At 45.7% G+C, this 19,448-nt stretch overlaps 2 protein-coding genes across 12 annotated transcripts in view; both read right to left on the reverse strand.

The window, feature by feature from the left end:
• Positions 1–751: 751 nt before the first annotated feature.
• ISOC2 (isochorismatase domain containing 2) lies at positions 752–13,819 on the reverse strand. Of its 2 annotated transcripts, none has more exons than XM_035135959.3 (6): positions 13,454–13,819; positions 7,464–7,602; positions 5,248–5,460; positions 4,106–4,176; positions 3,890–4,007; positions 752–1,393 (listed from the first exon to the last, which is right to left on the reverse strand). In XM_035135959.3, the coding sequence occupies exons 2-6, from the start codon at positions 7,593–7,595 to the stop codon at positions 1,313–1,315; spliced, it is 615 nt and encodes a 204-aa protein (XP_034991850.1). In that variant the 5' UTR covers positions 7,596–7,602; positions 13,454–13,819; the 3' UTR covers positions 752–1,312. The 2 variants fall into 2 exon arrangements, with proteins under 2 accessions (XP_034991850.1, XP_034991851.1); XM_035135960.3 differs by lacking the exon at positions 13,454–13,819 and adding an exon at positions 12,583–12,726.
• A 1,077-nt stretch (positions 13,820–14,896) lies between these two features.
• LOC118094169 (uncharacterized) overlaps positions 14,897–19,448 on the reverse strand; it is a 64,449-nt gene continuing 59,897 nt past the window's right edge. For all 10 annotated transcript variants that reach the window (XM_088656165.1, XM_088656163.1, XM_088656164.1 and 7 more), the window contains one exon: positions 14,897–17,999. In XM_088656165.1, the coding sequence (XP_088512291.1) occupies positions 17,813–17,999 (187 nt within the window). In that variant the 3' untranslated portion in view covers positions 14,897–17,812. The remainder of the gene's footprint in view (positions 18,000–19,448) is intronic.

The raw sequence follows: 19,448 nt of genomic DNA on the forward strand, positions 1-19,448 counted from the left end.
GCTTTCTGCTCCAAATATGCCCCATGTGGAGCTGCCAGGTTTCATAGCAAGCATTTCTACAAACACCCCCCCCCCCCAAATAATAATAATACACATGTGGCTTTTCCTACATTGGTGCCGCAGAGTGTGGAGAGGGTGGGAGGGAGAGAGAGGAAGTTACATTTTGTGGAATTGACTCTATTAGATGCAAAGCTTCAAAGCTTAGGAGCCTTCTCTTTACTGCAGAGAGATGCTGCTCTCATTGGTGCGTAGCTGCATGTAAACTAAGCAATCATTAAAAAGGCACAGCTACAGAGACTGATTTAAAAGCCGGCAACCCTCTTGAGGCTGAGGAATACACAAGTACCAGAGAGTATGTAGAAGAGGACACTAAAAAGTCAGAACAAGCATTATTGAATCATCAGGATTTGTCCTTGAACATAACCAAATACCACTCCTCATAATTGTGGGCAGAACAAGAAATTATGTACCGGTAAGTAGCACTAGGTGTGTTGTGTGTGTTTGTGAGGGGTGTGTGTGTGGGGGGGGTTAATCTTCAGATCAAGGTCTTTCCCCTTCCCCAAGCCCTACTCCTCATCTTTCTGCTTTTAATATCTCCCTTGTCTCTTTCCCCAACCTCTCAACATTCTTAAACAAATTCCCCGTAGCTGCAACAAAATGCATAGAAAAACCATTTCAAATTCTGTATATGCAGACGTATATGCAGACACACCTTCAAGAACATGACCAATAAGGAAATGCGCAAATCAAATTAATATGTGCAAAAATAAATGAACATCATTTATTCTAACTGCAGATTATGGCTTTTCTGTGGTTTGTGGGGGCGGATCTGGCATTTTAACAAGTGCAGAATTCAAAATCCTCATGTACCTTGAATACCACACAAAATGTGCATATCAGTGAGAAGATGCCACAAATATTTTGGTGCATTCTCTTCAGAATTGTAGCTCTGTGAGGGGACTTTGGGGTCTCCTAACAATGCTCAGCACAGGATTCCGTCAGGGAAGTCATGGTTGTCTAAAGTGGTATGATACTGCTTTAAATGTATAATGCAGATGGGTCTTAAATTTGAACCTGGGCCCATGCTCCCAAACTTGTGCACACAATGGAAACACTTCCATCCCACTGAGTAATCACAGAGAAAGCTGTAAATTGGGAATTAGGGTATCAGTTTTCCAGGATAGGCTACAACCCTGTAATTTCCTGTATAAAATTTTTATTTGCACATCTTGATTCCACTTCTCCTACCTACCCAATGTGTGGCAATGGCAGACCTAAGGAGTTGGAGATCTGGGTCAATGGAGCAGCTGGCCTAGCTGAAAAGGGGGCTTGGTTCTTTCAGGAGGGGGAGAAGGCCGCTGTCTGGGGCAGGGTCCTTAAGCATCTTCTGGATCTGAAAAGAGAGGAGGAGATACAGATGTGAAATCTTCCAGGGGCTACCAACTATGCTTTCTTTCAATGCAGAACCTTCTTCCGAGGCAGCCCCCCTGCCCCAGCCCCACAAATCTGGTTGCCTTCCAGAAGCTGTGACTCCAACTCCTATAAGCCCCAGTTGGTGTGGATGGTCAGGGATGATGGGAGTTGTAGTCCGGCAGGCTCCAGATTAGAGAAGGCCCTAAGAAGAAAGAAAACAAGGAAACACAGCAGTGGTGGGGGAGAAGCAATACATGCTCACCCCTCCTAAATAAGGCAGGCCTTGTCTGCCTATCTTCTCCATACCCTCATGGCATGGCAAGCTGCTGCCTCAGGACCGGGTCTTGCTCACAAAATCAGGGCTTGCCTGAGTTTGTTTCACAGCTTGTTGGCACAAGCACTGGGGTGGCACACTAATCCGGAACCCGTGGTCCTCCAAATATTGTTGGGCTCCAGCTCCTATCGTCTTTGATCGATGGGAGCCGGGCTGGTGTAGTGGTTAAGAGTGCCTGATGATGATGATGATCTGGAAGACCCAGGGTTCAAATCCTCACTCAGCCATGTAGCTCACTGGGTGACCTTGGGCAATCTCTGCCTCGCAAGCAGAAGGTCCCAGGTTCAGTACCAAAAGGCATCTCCAGGTAGGGCTGGCAGTGACCCCTGCCTGAAACCCTGAAGAGCTGCTGCCAGTCAGTGTGGACGATATGGAGTTAGATGGACCAATGGTGTGACTCGGTATAAGGCAGCTTCTTATGCTCCTTGCATGTTTATTGTGGGGATTAAATGAGATGGGGGGGGGGAGAATCATGTGCACCCCTTTGGATGTAAATAAATAAATGCAATAAACTAAATGTTCATGTTGGCTGGAGATGATGGGACGCTGTATTCTGGCAATGGGAAGCTGTATTCTGGCAACATCTGGAAGGCGACAGGCTCCTCTCTGTCTGCCTGCCTACTTTGTCTATCCATTATTTCCTCCCTGCATGGTTGAAATTGTAATGGTAAGCTCCTAAGTCAGGGAACTGTCCCTTTCCCCCTTGAAAACGATGATGACAGCAATTCAATACTATTAAAATTACTTACTACAGTCGTACCTTGGTTGTCGAAAGGAATAAATAATAAACATTATTTATTGTTACTCTCCTGAAATAACTCCTTCCTATATGCATGAGAAAAGCCTTGCAGAATATCTTGGGTCATCCATAGGCCACCTCTCTGGGACTGTGAACTCTGCCTCCCCTAAGGAAGCAACGCTTGCTCTTTCGAAAAGAAGCCTTGTGATTTATTGTGACATAAGCTTTCATGGTCTGGGGCCAAACCGTCATCAGATGCATGAAGTGTTATCTTCTTTCGATTGCTATTTCATTTATATTTCTCACACAAGTTTGAATATTGAGGGTGGGGGGGCAGGGAGGAACGGTGAGCAAATGGGCCAAAAGGCCACAGCTGCAGGAGTTATATTTCTATGCCAAAGCAGAGATCACTTGCCACAGCAGTAACTGGCAATAATATTCCTAGCTTTGCTGTGCTGATTTCTCCACCTGCAATGGGGAAAGAGAACCCTGGTCTCGACTAAGCCTTAAATGTATCAAATCAAACTTTCTGCTAATTCTGGAGCAGGAATTGTTCCTAGTTCTGCTCATGCTCTTGGGAATCACTTATTTAGGGAAGGGATAGGGAGCAGATGTAGGAAAGGAGGAGGAGGAGAGCCCCATATCTTGTCAGGGGCCCTATGTTTTTTTTCCAAACACTCTGCAGTTTCTGAATAAGTTAACCAATCGGAGTTTGGCAGGAGATGTGAGGGATTATTCAAAGCGATTGGCCTCTTTGGATTAGGGGGAGACAGAATTGCTACTCCTGTATTTTCAGCCCATCTCCTCCATAGGGAAGGAATTCTAGGCTTCTGCCAAACTGCACAGGTAACCATTGGGAGTCATTTATACATCATTGGGAGTTTGTGGGAGACCTCTTTGGTGGAGATAAACACGCTCTTTAACTGCAAACTCAACTGGTAAGGGGTGAAAGGCTTTGTAAGCAGAGATGTGAACCAGTCTTTTGCCTGCACACGCAGCCCCTTCACTTCTCCTGTTGGGTGAGCTGACAAACCAGGAACTCTTTCATTAACTACAACTTCCCATTTTGTCCAAAGTGGGGGGGGGGGGAACTATGGTTAATACCTTTAGCACAAACCAGGATATTAAACCATGCCTTGAGACTCACTTAGTATCCTGTCTGGCTCAGAAACTGTTAAACCATTGTTTCCCCGATTCAGACGTAACAGGAAACTATAGCTAACTGGAAAAGTCCCTGATTTGCTTGCTCCCACGACAAAGGGAGGCACGAAGAAGTTATGTCTGCAAACATATGAGTCTTGTTCCTATTTCAGCTTACTGAGCAGAAGTATGATAACCCAAAGAAGCCCATATGGTAGGGGAGGGTGACAGGCTGAGGGGTGCAAAGGAGGCTGGGGAATTACCTCTCGGAAATAGGGGTGCGCAGCATCTCTGACCAGTTGCAGAATGAGCCCTTCGCTGGTGGTGAGGAAGGCACCGCTCTGGCGTAATCTGGACAAAGCCACAATCCTGTCCACCTGACTGGAATCCAGAGGGGGAAAAGAATACCTCATAAAGTATACAAGGCGGGAGGAAAAGAGCCCTTTCCTGCTACCCACTGGGATCATCCCACCAGTCACCTGCGGGAAGAGCAGGCATCCACCACCACGTGAACATCCAGGCCTCGCTCCATGAGGTCCAACGCTGTGCTCTGCACCCAAAGAGAAGACACTGTCATACTCAGGTCAACTGCTTGCCTCATTCTCACCATGCTGCCACCCATCCCATTTTCTTTTTCAGATTTCTTTTATTTCAAGGTTCAAAGTTACGTTTTATCACTCAACAGTTAAAATCCTTATTCTCTCATACTACCGTAACAACTTCCTGCTCACCCCCACCCTCGATGTTTATGATGACGATTACATACAATTGCATCTTAAAATTCCACCATACCCGGTTTCATCCCCTTTAACAGGTTTCTTAATATATTCTGCTATTTTTTCTTCTTAAAACTTCAAATCCCGCTCTGGACTTGGCATATGATTTTTTAATTTTTTTTAAAAAATAGACTAGAGAAAGTTTCCAGTCTTCCTTGAAAGATTCTAGATTTGTGTCCCTTATCAGAGATCACTCATCCATTATTGGTGGTGACCTTATTCATGTGTCACCCAGCTCTGAGGCTCCTCCTTAGACCAGGGATAGTCCATGCAGTGCCCTCCTGATGGGTTTTTTTTTCAGGCTCCAACTCACACCAGCCCGTCAGCATGGCCAATGGTCAGGGATGAGGGAGCTGTATCCCAGCACCACAGTTGTCCCTGTTGTTTTGTATTGTGTTTCTGTGGATTTCTACACTGCTTGGCATCCTAGTCAAGAAGGATGTTTTCCCTCCAGTTAGGAGCAAGGGAAATGCAACTGCCTTAATCCCTTCCTTTCCTTTCAACTGGAAGGAGGGGAGGAATACCAAGTTTTTTTCCCCTGGATTCCTAAGGATTTGAAAATATTTATTAAGGTCTGAAAGGGAGGAGGGAAACAGTGACACTATCTGGACAGGAAGAAGCGAACCCTGGTCTCAATCGATCCCTAAACAAACAGAATCAAACCTGCTGATAAATGGCCCCAGGCCTCTCTTCTGCCAGGCCTCTCTTCACTATTGGGATCCCCGATTTACTTATGGCAGGCACCGCTCAAAGACACAGGCCCATCTATCCTGAGGTCAGATCTTATGCCCTATCAATCAGTAACATCTGTATCCCCAAGAGGAAGAAGACCTTCAGCCTCATACCATGATGCAGGCCTGTGTCTCGATCCCACACAAAAGCACAGATTTCAAGTCGGGCACAGCTGCCATCTCCTTCTCCACCTCTGGGATAACCATGCTGAAGCAGGTCTTGGCATATTTCGGCAAGTCTTCAGCACCCAGCTCTGGCACCGTAGGGCCCAGGCCTTTGGGGTATTGTTCGGTCACTACCGCCCGGATTTCGAGAGCCTTGGCAACCTGCAGGGAGACGGGAGAGGCCGTTGGGAGGGTTAAAGCAGGACTCCTGGGTTCTCTGGGAAGGAAGTGGCCCTTCTCACAAGACAGTGTTAGTCGGTATTAGGCTGCCACCATGTGTCCACCCGTGTAACTGCAACTGGGTGTAGTGCTTTTATGGGTGGCAAATGCTGCAGCTTTGGAGGCCATATATATATATATATACAGTGGTACCTCTACTTACGAATTTAATGCGTTCCGAACACATATTTGTAAGTCGAAAAAAATTGTAAGTCGAATCCCATAGGAATGCATTGGGAGAAAAAATTCGTAAGTAGAAGCAACCCTATCTAAAAATTCGTAAGTAGAAAAAATCCTATCTAAACCGCATCCAAGATGGCGGACGGAGCTCCATTCGTAAGTAGAAACATTCGTAAGTAGAGTTATTCATAAGTAGAGGTACCACTGTATATAGTAAATATGTTGATGGCAATGGTGCAAACACTTATTTTTCTTCTCCCTCACCGTGGTCTCTAATCAAACTGCAGCAAATGCTAAAGGTACTTGCTAAGCACCCAAACCAGCTCAGTTCTCAACACTGCTGCAACCGATACATAATAGGTTAGCTCAATTGGTTAGAGCATAGTATCATAGAATCATAGAATCGTAGAGTTGGAAGGGATCCCAAGAGTCATCTAATCAAACCGCTTGCAATGCAGGAACCTTAGCATGCTGCTGCAAACACCAAGGTTGTGAGTTTGATCCCCGTATGGGCCATCTGCATATTGCTGCATTTCAGGGGGATTGGACTAGGTGACTCTCAGGGTCCCTTCAAACTCTACAGTTCTTTGACACTGGTGCAGTTCCTGTAGGCACCTATGGGAGAGTGCCCATTAGAATAAGAACATTCTTCCTTCCAGCACAGAGAGCCATTTCAGAACTGGTCTTAAGAGGCCAAAAACTGATACATTATTGGGGTGGGAGGTCAAAGACGAACAGGTCACGGAGGTAATGATCAAGTGGGCTTTAGATATTGGGAAAACCATTAACTTAACAGCATGGGAAGAACTATGGAGAAAGAACTGGAAATTTACAGCCTATGAAGTATTGAGGGGAAACCTAATCAAGATGTTTTATAGATGGTACTTAACACCTACCAATATAGCTAAAATGTATAAGACAAAAACAAATCTGTGCTGGAGGTGTGGTAAAACAGAGGGGACACTTAAACATGTTTGGTGGACCTGTGAAAAAAATCAAAAACTTCTGGAACACAGTGTATAACGAGCTTAAAAAAATGTTTAAGTATAACTTTATGAAAAATACAGAAGCTTTTCTACTAGGGATAACTGACACAGGTATAGCAAGAGATCAGAAAATATTCCTCTATGCCTCAGGAGCGGCAAGGATCCTAATTGCTAAAAACTGGAAAAAAGAAAGTGCCAACAAAAAAAGAATGGCAAGATAAAATGTTAATATTGAACTGGCTAGATTAACAGAGGCAATTAGAGATCACACTAGACAAGAGTTTCAAAAAGCATGGGGAAAATGCAGAGAATACTTCACAAAACAGTGCCCTAAAATACATACCTGGACTTGTTTCAATTAATGTCTGCCAGAGACTTTGTGGAAATTTAAGTTATAATTGGGAAAATCTTAATAATTATTCTTAAAGGAAACAGTTTATAAGAAGTCAACAAGGAGGCCAGATACAGGATAAAGGAAGTCTTTTATTTGGTTGTTTGTATTGTTGTATGTTATACTCACTGTATGTTATGTTCATGATTAATGAGGGTGGATTTGTGTATTGGGGTGGGGGGGTTGTGTTATGTTGTAAATAAAATTCCAATAAAAATTATTTTTTAAAAAAGAGAGGCCAAAATCTTTCTTCCTTTTAATCGATGTTAGCCAACCTTGCCAATTAATAGAATTAACTGCCTTGCCTTGCCTTGCCTCCTCCCCTCCCCATCCACGTCCCTCACCTGTTTCTCAAAGCCCAGCAAGCCTCTTCACTACACAACTTTTACCTTTAGCATCCGAGCTGCCACAGATACAATCTGAGGGAAGTAGCTGATATTCGTCCGAAATTTCTCTTGCAAGTCACACAGGAAGAGGATGCTGGTTTTGGGGACCACTTTTCCGAGTCGAATCACTGACATTTTCAAGCTGAGAGACAGTAAAGGGGAAGAGCCTGGAAGTTACTTCTGGACATTTTGATATAAATATTTGCTTGTGTTTTAGGATTTTACATTTTACTCTGGTACCCTTTAGAGAAGATGGTCTCCCCACCCCCCTTTCCTTTTCGAAAGTAGGCTATGGGTCTAATAAGATCAGAAAATGTGTTTTGCATTTGCATGCCACTGGAAAATGTTTGTTGCCTTAATCTCAAGCAAACCTAATATACTGAATTTTGAGTGATCCTGCAGAGTAGAATGAAAAATGGCCAATTTTAGACTGGAGCGGTCTCCAAATATCTGAAGGGCCAACATGTAGAAAATAGAGCAGATGGAAGCTGCTTCCAGACAATTTGTTTATGGAGCATTGATCCAGGTTTCTTTGCAGGGAGGTTAGATGATATTGGCTATTTATTCAGCATTTCTTCCAATGCGCTTGCGGTGAGGTTACACAATGCTACATCAAGCAACTGTTATCCCAGACCCTCCAAGTGTCCCTATATTCCAGGGACAGTCCTGGATTTATAGAAACCTTCCTGGTTTCTGTTTTGATCCCAGAATGCCCCACTTTCCCTTAGGACGTCCTTATTTTCATCGGAGAAATGTCAGAGGGTAGGGAGTTATGCGATCCCCAAGCCAAGGTGATACAACCTTTAGAAGACGTCTGAAGGCAGCCCTGTGTAGGGAAGCTTTTTTATGTTTAAATATGTTTTTATATATTGTTGGAAGTTGCTCAGAGTGGCTGGGGCAACCTAGTCAGATGGGCAGTGTATAAATGACATGATGATGATGATGATGATGATGATGATGATGATGATGATGGAGTAAGATGTCCCTATTTTCAGTGGAGAAATGTTGGAAGGTATGTTGTCCTACATTTTCCAGTGCATTTCTCCATTGCTTTCCTTGTCACAAAACAATCCCATTTCAGTACTGGAAATACACAAAAATTGGGCAGATCCTTCCATCCCTAATCTACACACACACACAAACAAACAAACAAACACAAACACACATCAAATCAATAATTATATTCTACCTCCACTGCCATCTGAACACCCATTGCTGGGAATCGCAAGCAGGGAGAATTGCTGTCTTTCTGGTGGGTTTCCCAATTGTGGCAGCTGGCTGAACGCAAAGAATAAATTCCTACCCTTCCAAGTAGGGTAATTGGATGCAAAGGCTCTACCCCACCCCAATTTTTTGCAGTTGTGTGGAAGAGGGAACATTAGCAGATGTTCCTGCTTCAGAGAGAGGGGGGGGGGGGAAGAAAGAAGGAATGACGAATCTGAGAGAAAAATGTGCTCATATGGCAGTTTTTAAAAACGTGCCTATTCTTCAAAATTATCGTATACGGTATTTTTTAAATGCTCAGTTAAGGTCTCCGTTTATCCACCTTTCATGGCATCTTCACATGGTGACGTAGCTTAAAGCCTGAGAGAAAGTGGGTCACTAAAGGCCAGCCAAATCGCCTCATAAATTAGCTATGTCCAAGCACTGCAATTTATGATCCCCCCCTCCAAAGCAGGAGGAGGGAGGTGGGTGCCCTCTGCTGGTCAAGAAAGGATAACCCATACTGTACAAGCTTCTCCTCTTGCCCACCCAGACAGGAAGCTGCCAAGGACCAGACACCAAGAGGAGGAAACGAAAGCTCTGCTCCAGCATATTTGCTGCTTGCGGTGTGGCTCACTCCTCGCACAAAACAGAGACTGTGTCCCAGAAGCCTTTGCAATATCAAACCTTGCCTTAGGTTGTGAAGAAGACACTGGGCACGAGAGCAGCCCTTTGGGCTTCCACAGACGGAAGATAAACCTTGGGTAACAATCCTTGACCCTATTATTTCTGCCTCAAGCCCTAGCTAACTGTTACCTGCCACCTAAGTAGGCCAATGCATGTTCATCAATGTGAACACTCCCCAGCAACACCCACCTCATGCTTACTCTACGCCACAAATGGAGAGCCTGGGACTCAGCTCCAGATTGCCGGACTTCAGCTCCCATCAGCCCCAGCCGGCATGGCCAACAGCCAAGAGTGATGGGAGTTGTAGTCCAGCAACACCTGGAAGGCTATAGGCTTCCCGTTGCTGTTTTATATGATTTCAGGGCCCCTGATCTTGGCTAGTGGCTGCCCACTGTGAACTCTCTCCAGTCCCTGACTTGCACCTTGAACCAGTAACAAAAACTCTGGAAGGCAGAGTGAAACTGTTGTCAAAAATGTATAATTTTCTGTTAGAATAGTATACTAAAGATGAAATGACTAAGGAGGTGATGATAAAATGGGCCAAAGATTTTGGGCATAATATTGAATATGACACGTGGTTGAAACTTTGGAATGAAACGATGAAATTTATTGCATGTACCGCCCTGAAAGAAAATGTCATGAAAATGATGTATAGATGGTATTTAACACCAGTAAAATTAGCTAAGATGTATCGGATGAGTAGTAAAGTATGCTGGAAATGTAAAGAGAAAGATGGACAATTTTATCATATGTGGCGGACATGCGAGACAGTAAAAATTTTTTGGGAAATCTTATATAATGAGTTGAAAAAGACATTTAATTACACTTTTACCAAAAAACCCGAAGCGTTCTTATTGGGACTAATGGGCGATGAGATTGCTAAGGGGGATCAGAGACTATTTATGTACAGTATGCCACAACCGCGGCGAGAACTTTACTAGCCCCAAAGTGGAAAATGCAGGATGTACCGACTAATGAGGAGTGACAAGACAAAAATGATGGACTATGCTGAACTGGCAAAGTTGACCTGTGGGATCCGAAACCAGGGAGAGACAAAGTTCCAGAGAGAATGGAGTAAATTCATTGACTATATGGAGAAAAACTGTACAAGTTTAAAGACACATGCAGGACTGAAATAAATCCTACGAAATTGGACTGAGTTTGCAAAAAAAAACTGCGAGGATAAGAGTGAAATAATAAAGCCGTATGGAGGGAGGGAGGGAAGTCACAGCTTGGCAGAGCAAAAGGAGATTAGATGAGGAATATATGATGTAATTAATAAGTTTTATTTTTGTGTATGTTTGTGTGTTTTGTGTTTTGATTATTTGGAAAATTGAATAAAAATTATTATTAAAAAAAAGAACCAGTAACAAAAACTCAAAAGGCTGCATAGAGGGCTCCAAGAGACCTCATCACGCAAACAATGTTTGCTTGTGGGAAACTGAGAATACAGAGTAACAGCCAATGTGCTAGTTGTCCAGCATTGTAGAAGTTGGGCTGGCTGGAGAAAATTTTGGGGGTGGGCATGAGGTAAGGGGCACACTGGATATGGGACATAAGAAAATTTTCACCGAAGTTCAAAGCTCTTTTTCCATTTATTTTTAAAAAGGAAGGATTGGCCTTTAGGTGCTCAGACACTGTTTTATGGCTGTTCTGCTATTTTAAGGTATTTGTTTTGGGATTTGGGGTGGGAATGTAATGTATTGCTTTTATTTCATAAGCTGCTTCAAACTTCAGGAAAACAGCATTATTGGGTTGTTCTTTTTATTTTTATTATGTATTTTGTGGTTTTATATCCTGATTTTATTCTGTGAACCGCCCTGAGACCCCCGCATATAGGGTGGTATATAAATTCTAATAAATAATAATAATAGACCATTTCAAATAAACATGATCCTCTTAGGCTAGTGCAAAAAATAATTTATAGCATAACTTTGGGGGTTAGGTGTAGTAGCTCAGCTTTTTTTTTCCTTTTCTCTTTTTAAAATCACCTCTAGAAGTAGAAAAACGGACCCTATGGGATGCCAGGCTTTATTTATTTCACCCTCCTAAAAGTGAATCACTTCTTTTGACTTCTCTTAAGATAAAAAGATACAAGCAGAGGAAAAACACAAAAGAACCTGCTTCCCTAACTCCAGGTGGTGGTGACCTGTTTTAGGGAAGTCTCTAGCCTTCATAACAATAAGTTACGAAGCAAAAGATGCAGGTTCTCATTGAAGTGATTTCTATGAGGTAAGCCAACCTGGTTGCTCCTGCATTTCTGTGTATTTAGCCAACAAAACAAGTCAGAGCTGTGACTGATGAGTTGTTTGGACACCAGGCAATAGGAATTTCCTGAGGTCCTGGAGAGCTGCTGTTTCCCCCCTTCCCGCTCGTGAACTTTTCCTGCTTCTGTCTCATTTTCTAGACCTTGGAATCTCTGTACTTTGTCCTTCCTTTTTTCCATAGCAACCAGGATGCATTTTACCTGTGGGTGGGTTCATCTGAGATAAGATACTCCCTGGAAGATATTTTCGGCACACCTTCTGCATGCAAGGCAGCTGTTCTACCACTGAGCTATGGCTGCCCAAGTTTTCCTCTTGTATCAGCTTCCCAATACAATAAGACCCACTTTTTGCCATTTTACTTCCAGGAACCCCTGCCATCTTGAGGAAGCATGCTTGAAGTCTTGGGGGAAGACTTTTGCAATTGCATTACTTTCAAGGAGGTTCACCTGCTGCCAGCATAAATGTCTTTGTTTTAGGCATTAATCCAAGGCTGTTTTTCTCCCAACACTATGATGAATTTTAGCCAGGTAGGTTTTTTTTTAAAGGTGCTGCCTTCAACTTTCATTGTAGCTTGGATTTCTGTTGTTTTATTGTTTCTTGATATGTTGTAAACTGGGGCCTTTTTCTTTTTTAATTGGAGGGGAACAAAGAAATGCCCCAAATAAAACAAAATTAGCATCCCTTTACACAGTGTAAAGTAGCAACACGTGTTCTTGCTGGGGTGGAGGAGTAGCTATTCCAAATTTGTTTTTAAACACGCATCCAGGATGGGTGACACCTGGCTTGAGAGCAGTACATGTGAAAAGGATCTAGGAGTCTTGGTAGACCACAAACTTGACATGAGTCAGCAGTGTGATGCAGCAGCTAAAAAAGCCAATGCAATTCTGGGTTGCATCAATAGGAGTATAGCATCTAGATCAAGGGAAGTAATAGTACCACTGTATTCTGCTCTGGTCAGACTTCACCTGGAGTACTGTGTCCAGTTCTGGGCACCACAGTTCAAGGATACTGACAAGCTGGAACGTGTCCAGAAGAGGGCAACCAAAATGGCCAAAGGCCTGGAAACGATGCCTTATGAGGAACGGCTTAGGGAGCTGGGTATGTTTAGCCTGGATAAGAGAAGGTTAAGGGGTGATATGATAGCCATGTTCAAATATATAAAAGGATGTCATATAGAGGAGGGAGAAAGGTTGTTTTCTGCTGCTCCACAGAAGCGGACACGGAGCAATGGATTCAAACTGCAAGAAAGAAGATTCCACCTAAACATTAGGAAGAACTTCCTGACAGTAAGAGCTGTTCGGCAGTGGAATTTGCTACCAAGGAGTGTGGTGGAGTCTCCTTCGGAGGTCTTTAAGCAGAGGCTTGACAGGCATATGTCAAGAATGCTTTGATGGCGTTTCCTGCTCGGCAGGGGGTTGGACTGGATGGCCCTTGTGGTCTCTTCCAACTCTACGATTCTATCCTTCTTTTACCACAGAAAGTGGCTCTTTTACCTCAAAAAGCGAGGTTTGGGGAGCAAGGTCTCCAAATCTGACAAGTTTACTGCTTAGTAAACCTTGCTGACTTCAGTGGGTCTTACCCCTAGATAAATGTGCCTGGAATTTCAGCTATAAGGGTTGGAAAGCGACATGGCAGCTCGCAGCTCGGGCCGTTCACACAATCCCGTGCAAGGGGTGAGAGATACAGACCCTCCTCAGTCTCCAGCCACCGTTTCACACGAACGTTTACAAGGCAGAAACATGGCGGCTGCGAACACGGGTCAGGCCCGTCAAGAGTCCCGCACCCATTAGGCCCCCTTTCTCAGGCGCCCATACAACGCTTTCCCCCGGGACTCACCTCCTCTGATCTCCAATTGCGACACTTCGAGGTGCCAGCCAATCAGAAGTGGGATCTGTAACCCTCGGAGCCCCGCCTATAGAACAGCTGCGAGCCAATGGCCTGACGCGGGCCGAAGGGATGTTTCGGCGTCCCGGAAGCCTTTTCCCCCCTTCCAGCCAATGGCGTCGCTCCTTCTCGCGTTCCACGCGCGGCCAAAATGCAACTCGGCGTTCCAAAGTCCCGAATTAAGAGCTGCATTAAGAGCACGTGCATCTCCTCCTTTGGGAATTGGCGAGTGTTTTGTTTCTTAAAAGGTGCTGGGGCTCGTGCGCCGTTAGAAGCTCAGCAACCCACCCGTTTCCAGGGACTGACTGCAGTTATTCTGCACATGCTCCCGGATGTTGCGGGACTCCCATCAGCACCAGCAGCACAGTCAATGGTTACGGGTCGTGTTTTTTTTAAGGGGGGGGACAAGACTTAGTTGGGGGGCAGAACCGACGTGATTGGTCAGCTAGTTCAGTATTTCTATTGTTTTACTTGATCTAGCGGGGCAGCTGCCCCCCCCCCCGGCTACGCCCATACACAGATCACTCATTTCTGGGTTACTGTGGGATCACGACTGACAGGGGACACCGCTGTAAACAATAATGAGCTAGATGGCTCTGACTTATACTGAGTCAGTTTCTATGTTCCTATGATGTTTGGTCAGAGAGAGCAGGGCATTTATTTCCTGGCTTGTCACTCAGTTTAACTAATTCTCCATTTAAAATGAGAGCCAAATCAACCCTAGCTGAAAAGGGAGCAGTGAGCAACCATTAGATCTCCCAAAATTAACGCAAACAGCAAATAGCTGCTGGTTGAGGATATACCCTGAAATGGTAGGGAGTGGGTTCGTTTGTGAAATAATTCTGGTCCCTGCGAACGATGGAGATGGAGCTGCCAGGGGTCAAGTCCACTGTTGCAGCCTGGCATGTTTTTGAAATGGCCAGGGGGACAGAGACCAGCACAAAAGGCGGTTGGACTGGGTGACCCTTGGGGGTTCCTTCCAACTCTATGATTCTGTGAATGTGGCCCATGGTCTCTGAAGCTCAGTTTTTGGCGCACACAGTTAAAAGGATCCAGTGATGTGAAATACTGTACTCTCTCAACCCAAGTTCCCTGGAGAGATGCCAAAAGACTACCGGTAGATAGAATCTGACCTGCTGTACAAAAACACACCACAATTACCACTTCCCCACCCCTGCCGCCAGGCTTGGCTGTCTGGCAACCCAGACACTACAGGAATGGGCAGCCGACTGTATTTGCACAGTTGAAAGTTACCCCCAGAAATACACAGCTCCAGAATTCCACCCTTGTGGTCAAGATCTTTGGCAATATGTAGCAGCGTGGCATCAACAACCCCCCCCCCAAAAAAAATTATTTTAACAAAAACAAATAATATTTCACACAGAAGACTGGTAATTCGAGATGAACTTTTAATAGAAGACATACTTTTTCTTAAAAAGTATTCTTTTTTTTCTCTTTCTTTTTTTTAACAAAAAAGGAGCAGGATAATTGCTATGGCCCTTTACATCAGGATAAGAAACTCCAAACAGATCCAAGTCAGCAATGGTAGGGTGGGGAGAAGGGGGGGGCAAAAAGATTTAAAATAAAATAAAAAATGCAAACCCCCTGGGTTTGAGAAAACAACAAAATCAAGTCGCTTGGAATAAAATGCTTTTGTTAGAAACAAATAATAATACAGAATTAGAACAAATTAAGACAAGAAACCACCATGCAAAAAAAAATATTCATATATATATATATTTAGAAAGACAGCCCCCACCCCACCCCCAGTGCCAGTTCCTGGAGCCTTAGGACCAGGCACAAGTGGATGTTTATATTTTGAGTCCAAGTGAGGATTTGCAAACCCTTCATTTTGAACTCCTTAACAAGGCAGGCATGGGGAACCTTTGCCCTCCCCTCCAGATGTTGCTTAAGTAAAACTTCCAGGAATGATGGGAAATGTAGTATATCAACATCTGGAGGGTGCTAAAGGTTCTCCACACATCTTAGGTGCAGGAACAAGCTGTATTATTATTTTTTTGGTCTCACTCTGCCCATCTGCTATATAAGGTGCACAATGGATCTATTCCAAAGTAATGGATGTAAATTGTTGGCATCCGTCTGCCTCGGGAGACAATGGGGAACACCTTTGGGGGTGAAGTCAATCTGCTGGAAGGTTATAGCGCCCAAATGTAAAACCCTTTGCATATACTTAAAAGTGCTTTATATTACTAAGCTTGAAACCCTACGGGCACTTACCTGGGAGTAATACCCCTTGAACACAGTGGGCCTTGCTTCTGAGTAGACATGCATAGAATCAGGTTGCACCTTCTCACATTTGGGGCAAACCGGCAAAAGACAGCTCATTGTCAGAGCCTTGCCCAACTGAATAAGGGGAGGAGCTCCTTTGTGCACCATTGCTAAGGAATTAAACTAAAGTGAGCAAAAAAAGAAAAGAGCCCCTTTATAATTGCCTGTTGCACCTTGAGATGAGGACTGCTTCACACGCTATCTGTATGTTCATACGTGGAAGCGGTCAAAACTCCGATTTGCAACCGTGGCAACCAATGCTCGTGCACTTTTCAGGCATGGCTGTGTATGAACTGGCCCTGCGTAGTGGTGATAAGCAGTGCCAAGACTTCCGAGAGAGAGAAAAGCCAAGTTGTTGCTCCTAAAACAGGTGAAGGTGAGCGAGGATCAGAATTCATTGCAAACCAGTGAACCTGCTTGTGAACCCAGGTTCACAGACGCACCCAGTAGGATTTGGGGGTAGATGACCCCCCCTCCCCCCCAAATACCAAAAGCATATCCTGGTGTTTCAGCAAAAGAGGAATGAGGACAGTTTGGAAGCAGCTGCTTGTTACTGTTAGCACTTTCTTCATTCTTTGTGCTAACCCACAGCTTCTGCACCAGAGTTCAAATCCCTTAAGTAAATCAATATGATTTCTGCATGTAGGCATATTTTGCATTGTTAACTCAACTACCTGTCTCAAGCATCTGGGGTATAAGAATAGTAAGAATTATCAGGTGCAAAAGCAAAGGCAAGCCAGTAGCTAAGAGGGCACAAATGCAGCCGCCTCTGAACACCAGAGGTTTCTGGAAGTTTTTGAATGTCTATCCACAACTCACACAAGGACCAGCAACTTGGCTTGTTCTTTCCCCCTCTATTGGATTGGAGGAAGGAAAAAAAGAGGGAATGCAGAGAGTCCTCAGAACTCAAATTCTGTGCATGGTACATAGCAGAATTACACACACACGTGCAATCAGGCAAGATGAAACTGGCCAGCTTGCCTGACTGCACAGAATTTGAGTTCTGGCCAGCTTGTGGCCTGTCTTTGCTATTGAATCTACAGGGTTTGCAAATCCTGGCTTCCTCACATAACTCATCACCACAGCAGGTTTAGGGATGGTGGCAAGAGGAGGAGGAGGAGATCAAAGTGCTCTTGGCTGCTGACAATGATATGCAGAGAGGGCGAGATCCAGATCCCAGTCCAAAACGAGAGAAGGCAGGCTGAGATGAATGGTTTCCAGTTCATTACGCATCTTCCTTTGCCCATAGTCTGGGCAGGTGGGAGGTCCAGAGAGTAAAGTGTGCTGGAGAGAAGCCGCCTTCCAGAGATGATAAAAAAAATCTCCACGTGTATCCTTCATGTGAAGGCATCCAAAGGACTCCTACAGCTCCCCCCATCACCCCCCTGGGAAGACGGGAAATGGGAAGGCAAGGAGAGGAGACCCGACACAGCTGCCCCTCAGCGCTGAGAGCAAAGGGTCTCCCTGCAAGAAAGCAGCTGTCTCCAACCAGGGCTTGGATGAAACCCAAGAAGCAGAGCTGCATCGCTTGAGAGGGCCATCCCTTCCCCACCCCAGTCTGTGTACATTTGCCACTTTGATGCCCGACCTTTGATATGTATATTTTTCCTTAGTAGTGGGCAAGGAGTTCTTTATATATAACAGTACTAGAGCTGGGAGGAGAGAAGAGAAAGAAGACACTTGGATGGGGGGAGGGAGAGAAGGTGCAGGAAAAGCAATGGCTATTTGAGAGTTGGATTTCCCATTTTCTTTTTAAAGGGATATAGTTAAGATCCTGACCCCCGAAACTCCCTCCTCCCAGATTTCCCACCCCTCAGGGGTGGTTGATATTAAAGTGCAGCCTGATAGGAGAGCTGGGAGACCCTTGAAAGAGAAGCCGGAGGGTGGGGGCAAGTGTAGGGAGGGGGTTCCTTTTTTGTGTGTGTATACATGTCAGACAGTGTAGCAAGGTTGGGGTTCCTACTCCCCGTCCCTGGTCTTGAGACCCACCCCCCCACCCCCTTGGGTTCTGAAATCCCTGCCTCATTCAGTCTGGGCTGGCTCCGCAGGGGGTGCCGGCTGCTGCCCCTGAGAGGGCGTCAGGGGCATGGGAGGCTGGTGGTTTGCAGACGGAGAGTCGCTCTCCGGGTCTTCGGTCTCCTCGTCTGAGACGCCATCGAGGCGGAACACCTGCCGCACGGTTCGGGTGGTGAAGCTCAGAGGGGTGCGTCTGCGATGAAGAGGGAAAAGCGAATCCGTATTGGCACCGCAGCGGGCATTTGAGTATCAACTCCCACCCCCACCCCACAAAAGCTAGCCATGCTCCCAGGTGCTCAACTCCCTAAGCTGGGATTGGCAAATGCCCTAGTGCAGGCACTGAGAGATGTTATTGGGCTGCCAAGCACCATCAGGCCCAGCCGGCATGGCCAATGGTCAGGGATTATGGGAGCTGCAGCCCAAACAACATCAGGAGGGCCACTGCCCCCTATTCCTGTTCTGGCGCAACTCAAGCTTCTCCCCTCCAGCAAACATTTCTATGGCCACACTGCCTAGTGGCCTTCCAGAAACCGGGAGCCTCTCCTGATCCCTGTTTATTTTGCTCCTGGTAAGCCTGCAGAAGTGGCAAGCTCCTTGCCTAGTACACACACTCCCAATGCTGCCCCGATTGGCCCACTGAAATCTGTGCCAAAGCTGCCACTCAGAATGGTCCATGCTGAGCTTGCGCCGTAGAGATGCAAGGGACAGGGCAACAGTTTCACCACTGCCTGCGTCCCCGGAGCATCCTTGCTAAGAAACGGCGGCGCTTCCCTTTGGGGCAAGCGCAAGTGTGCTTGGATTCTGCCGAGAGGCTTTCTAAATTATCTACTGGCATCAGCACCACCTGCTAAATGCTGCCCAGGACATCGAGTGAGCCTACCGAGATTACAACAAGCACACCTTGCCTACAGAGCATGAAGCAGACAGGAAGAGAGAAGCACCAGCCTTACTGGGGGCTTTTTCCTGTCCCCCCTCTTCCTGGGACGGGGGCAGCTGGAAGCTCACGTCCATAGCAAGCACCTTCACAGTAGAAGCACTCCCCTGCCCACACCCCCTCCAGCTAAAAGTGCTCCCTTAACTGAGAGTCAAAAGTTGCCAGGGATGTCAGCAAGCACTCCTGCCCTCCTCTCTATAGCAGCCATCAGGGCAGAAACAGGCATGGCAGGGCGAGATCCAGGGTCAGATTTCCCAACAACAACTGAGAGAGCTGGTGCTCAGCTCTTCCCTGTTTTACAGCTCCCCCCCTCCTCCTGCTCACAACATGCTATTAAGTATTGCTGGAGGGGTGGGCAAAAAGGCAGTTATGGCCACATCACACACACAAAAATCAAATGTCAAGAGTAGGACGCACACTGCACATTTAAAGCACATTGCTTCTCCACAACGAATCCTGGGGACTCTAGTTTGCTCTCAGACGAGCTACAATTCCCAGCAGTCTTTTTTTTTTTAACACCCTACAGTTCCCAGGATTCTTTGGAGGGGGGGAGTGACATGGTGTGTGCACAGCAGAAGGGAGGAAATCAGAATGCGGATCTCCCAAGTCAAATCTGTTCCAGCCTTTAACCAGGAGAGGGGAAGCCAGGAGCTTCTGTGCGGCAACTGCACATGCGTGGGCACACACACACACACACTCCGAAACTGC

Source organism: Zootoca vivipara, chromosome 12, assembly GCF_965207765.1.
Source record: "Zootoca vivipara chromosome 12, rZooViv2.hap1.1, whole genome shotgun sequence".
NCBI classification, from domain to species: domain Eukaryota; kingdom Metazoa; phylum Chordata; class Lepidosauria; order Squamata; family Lacertidae; genus Zootoca; species Zootoca vivipara.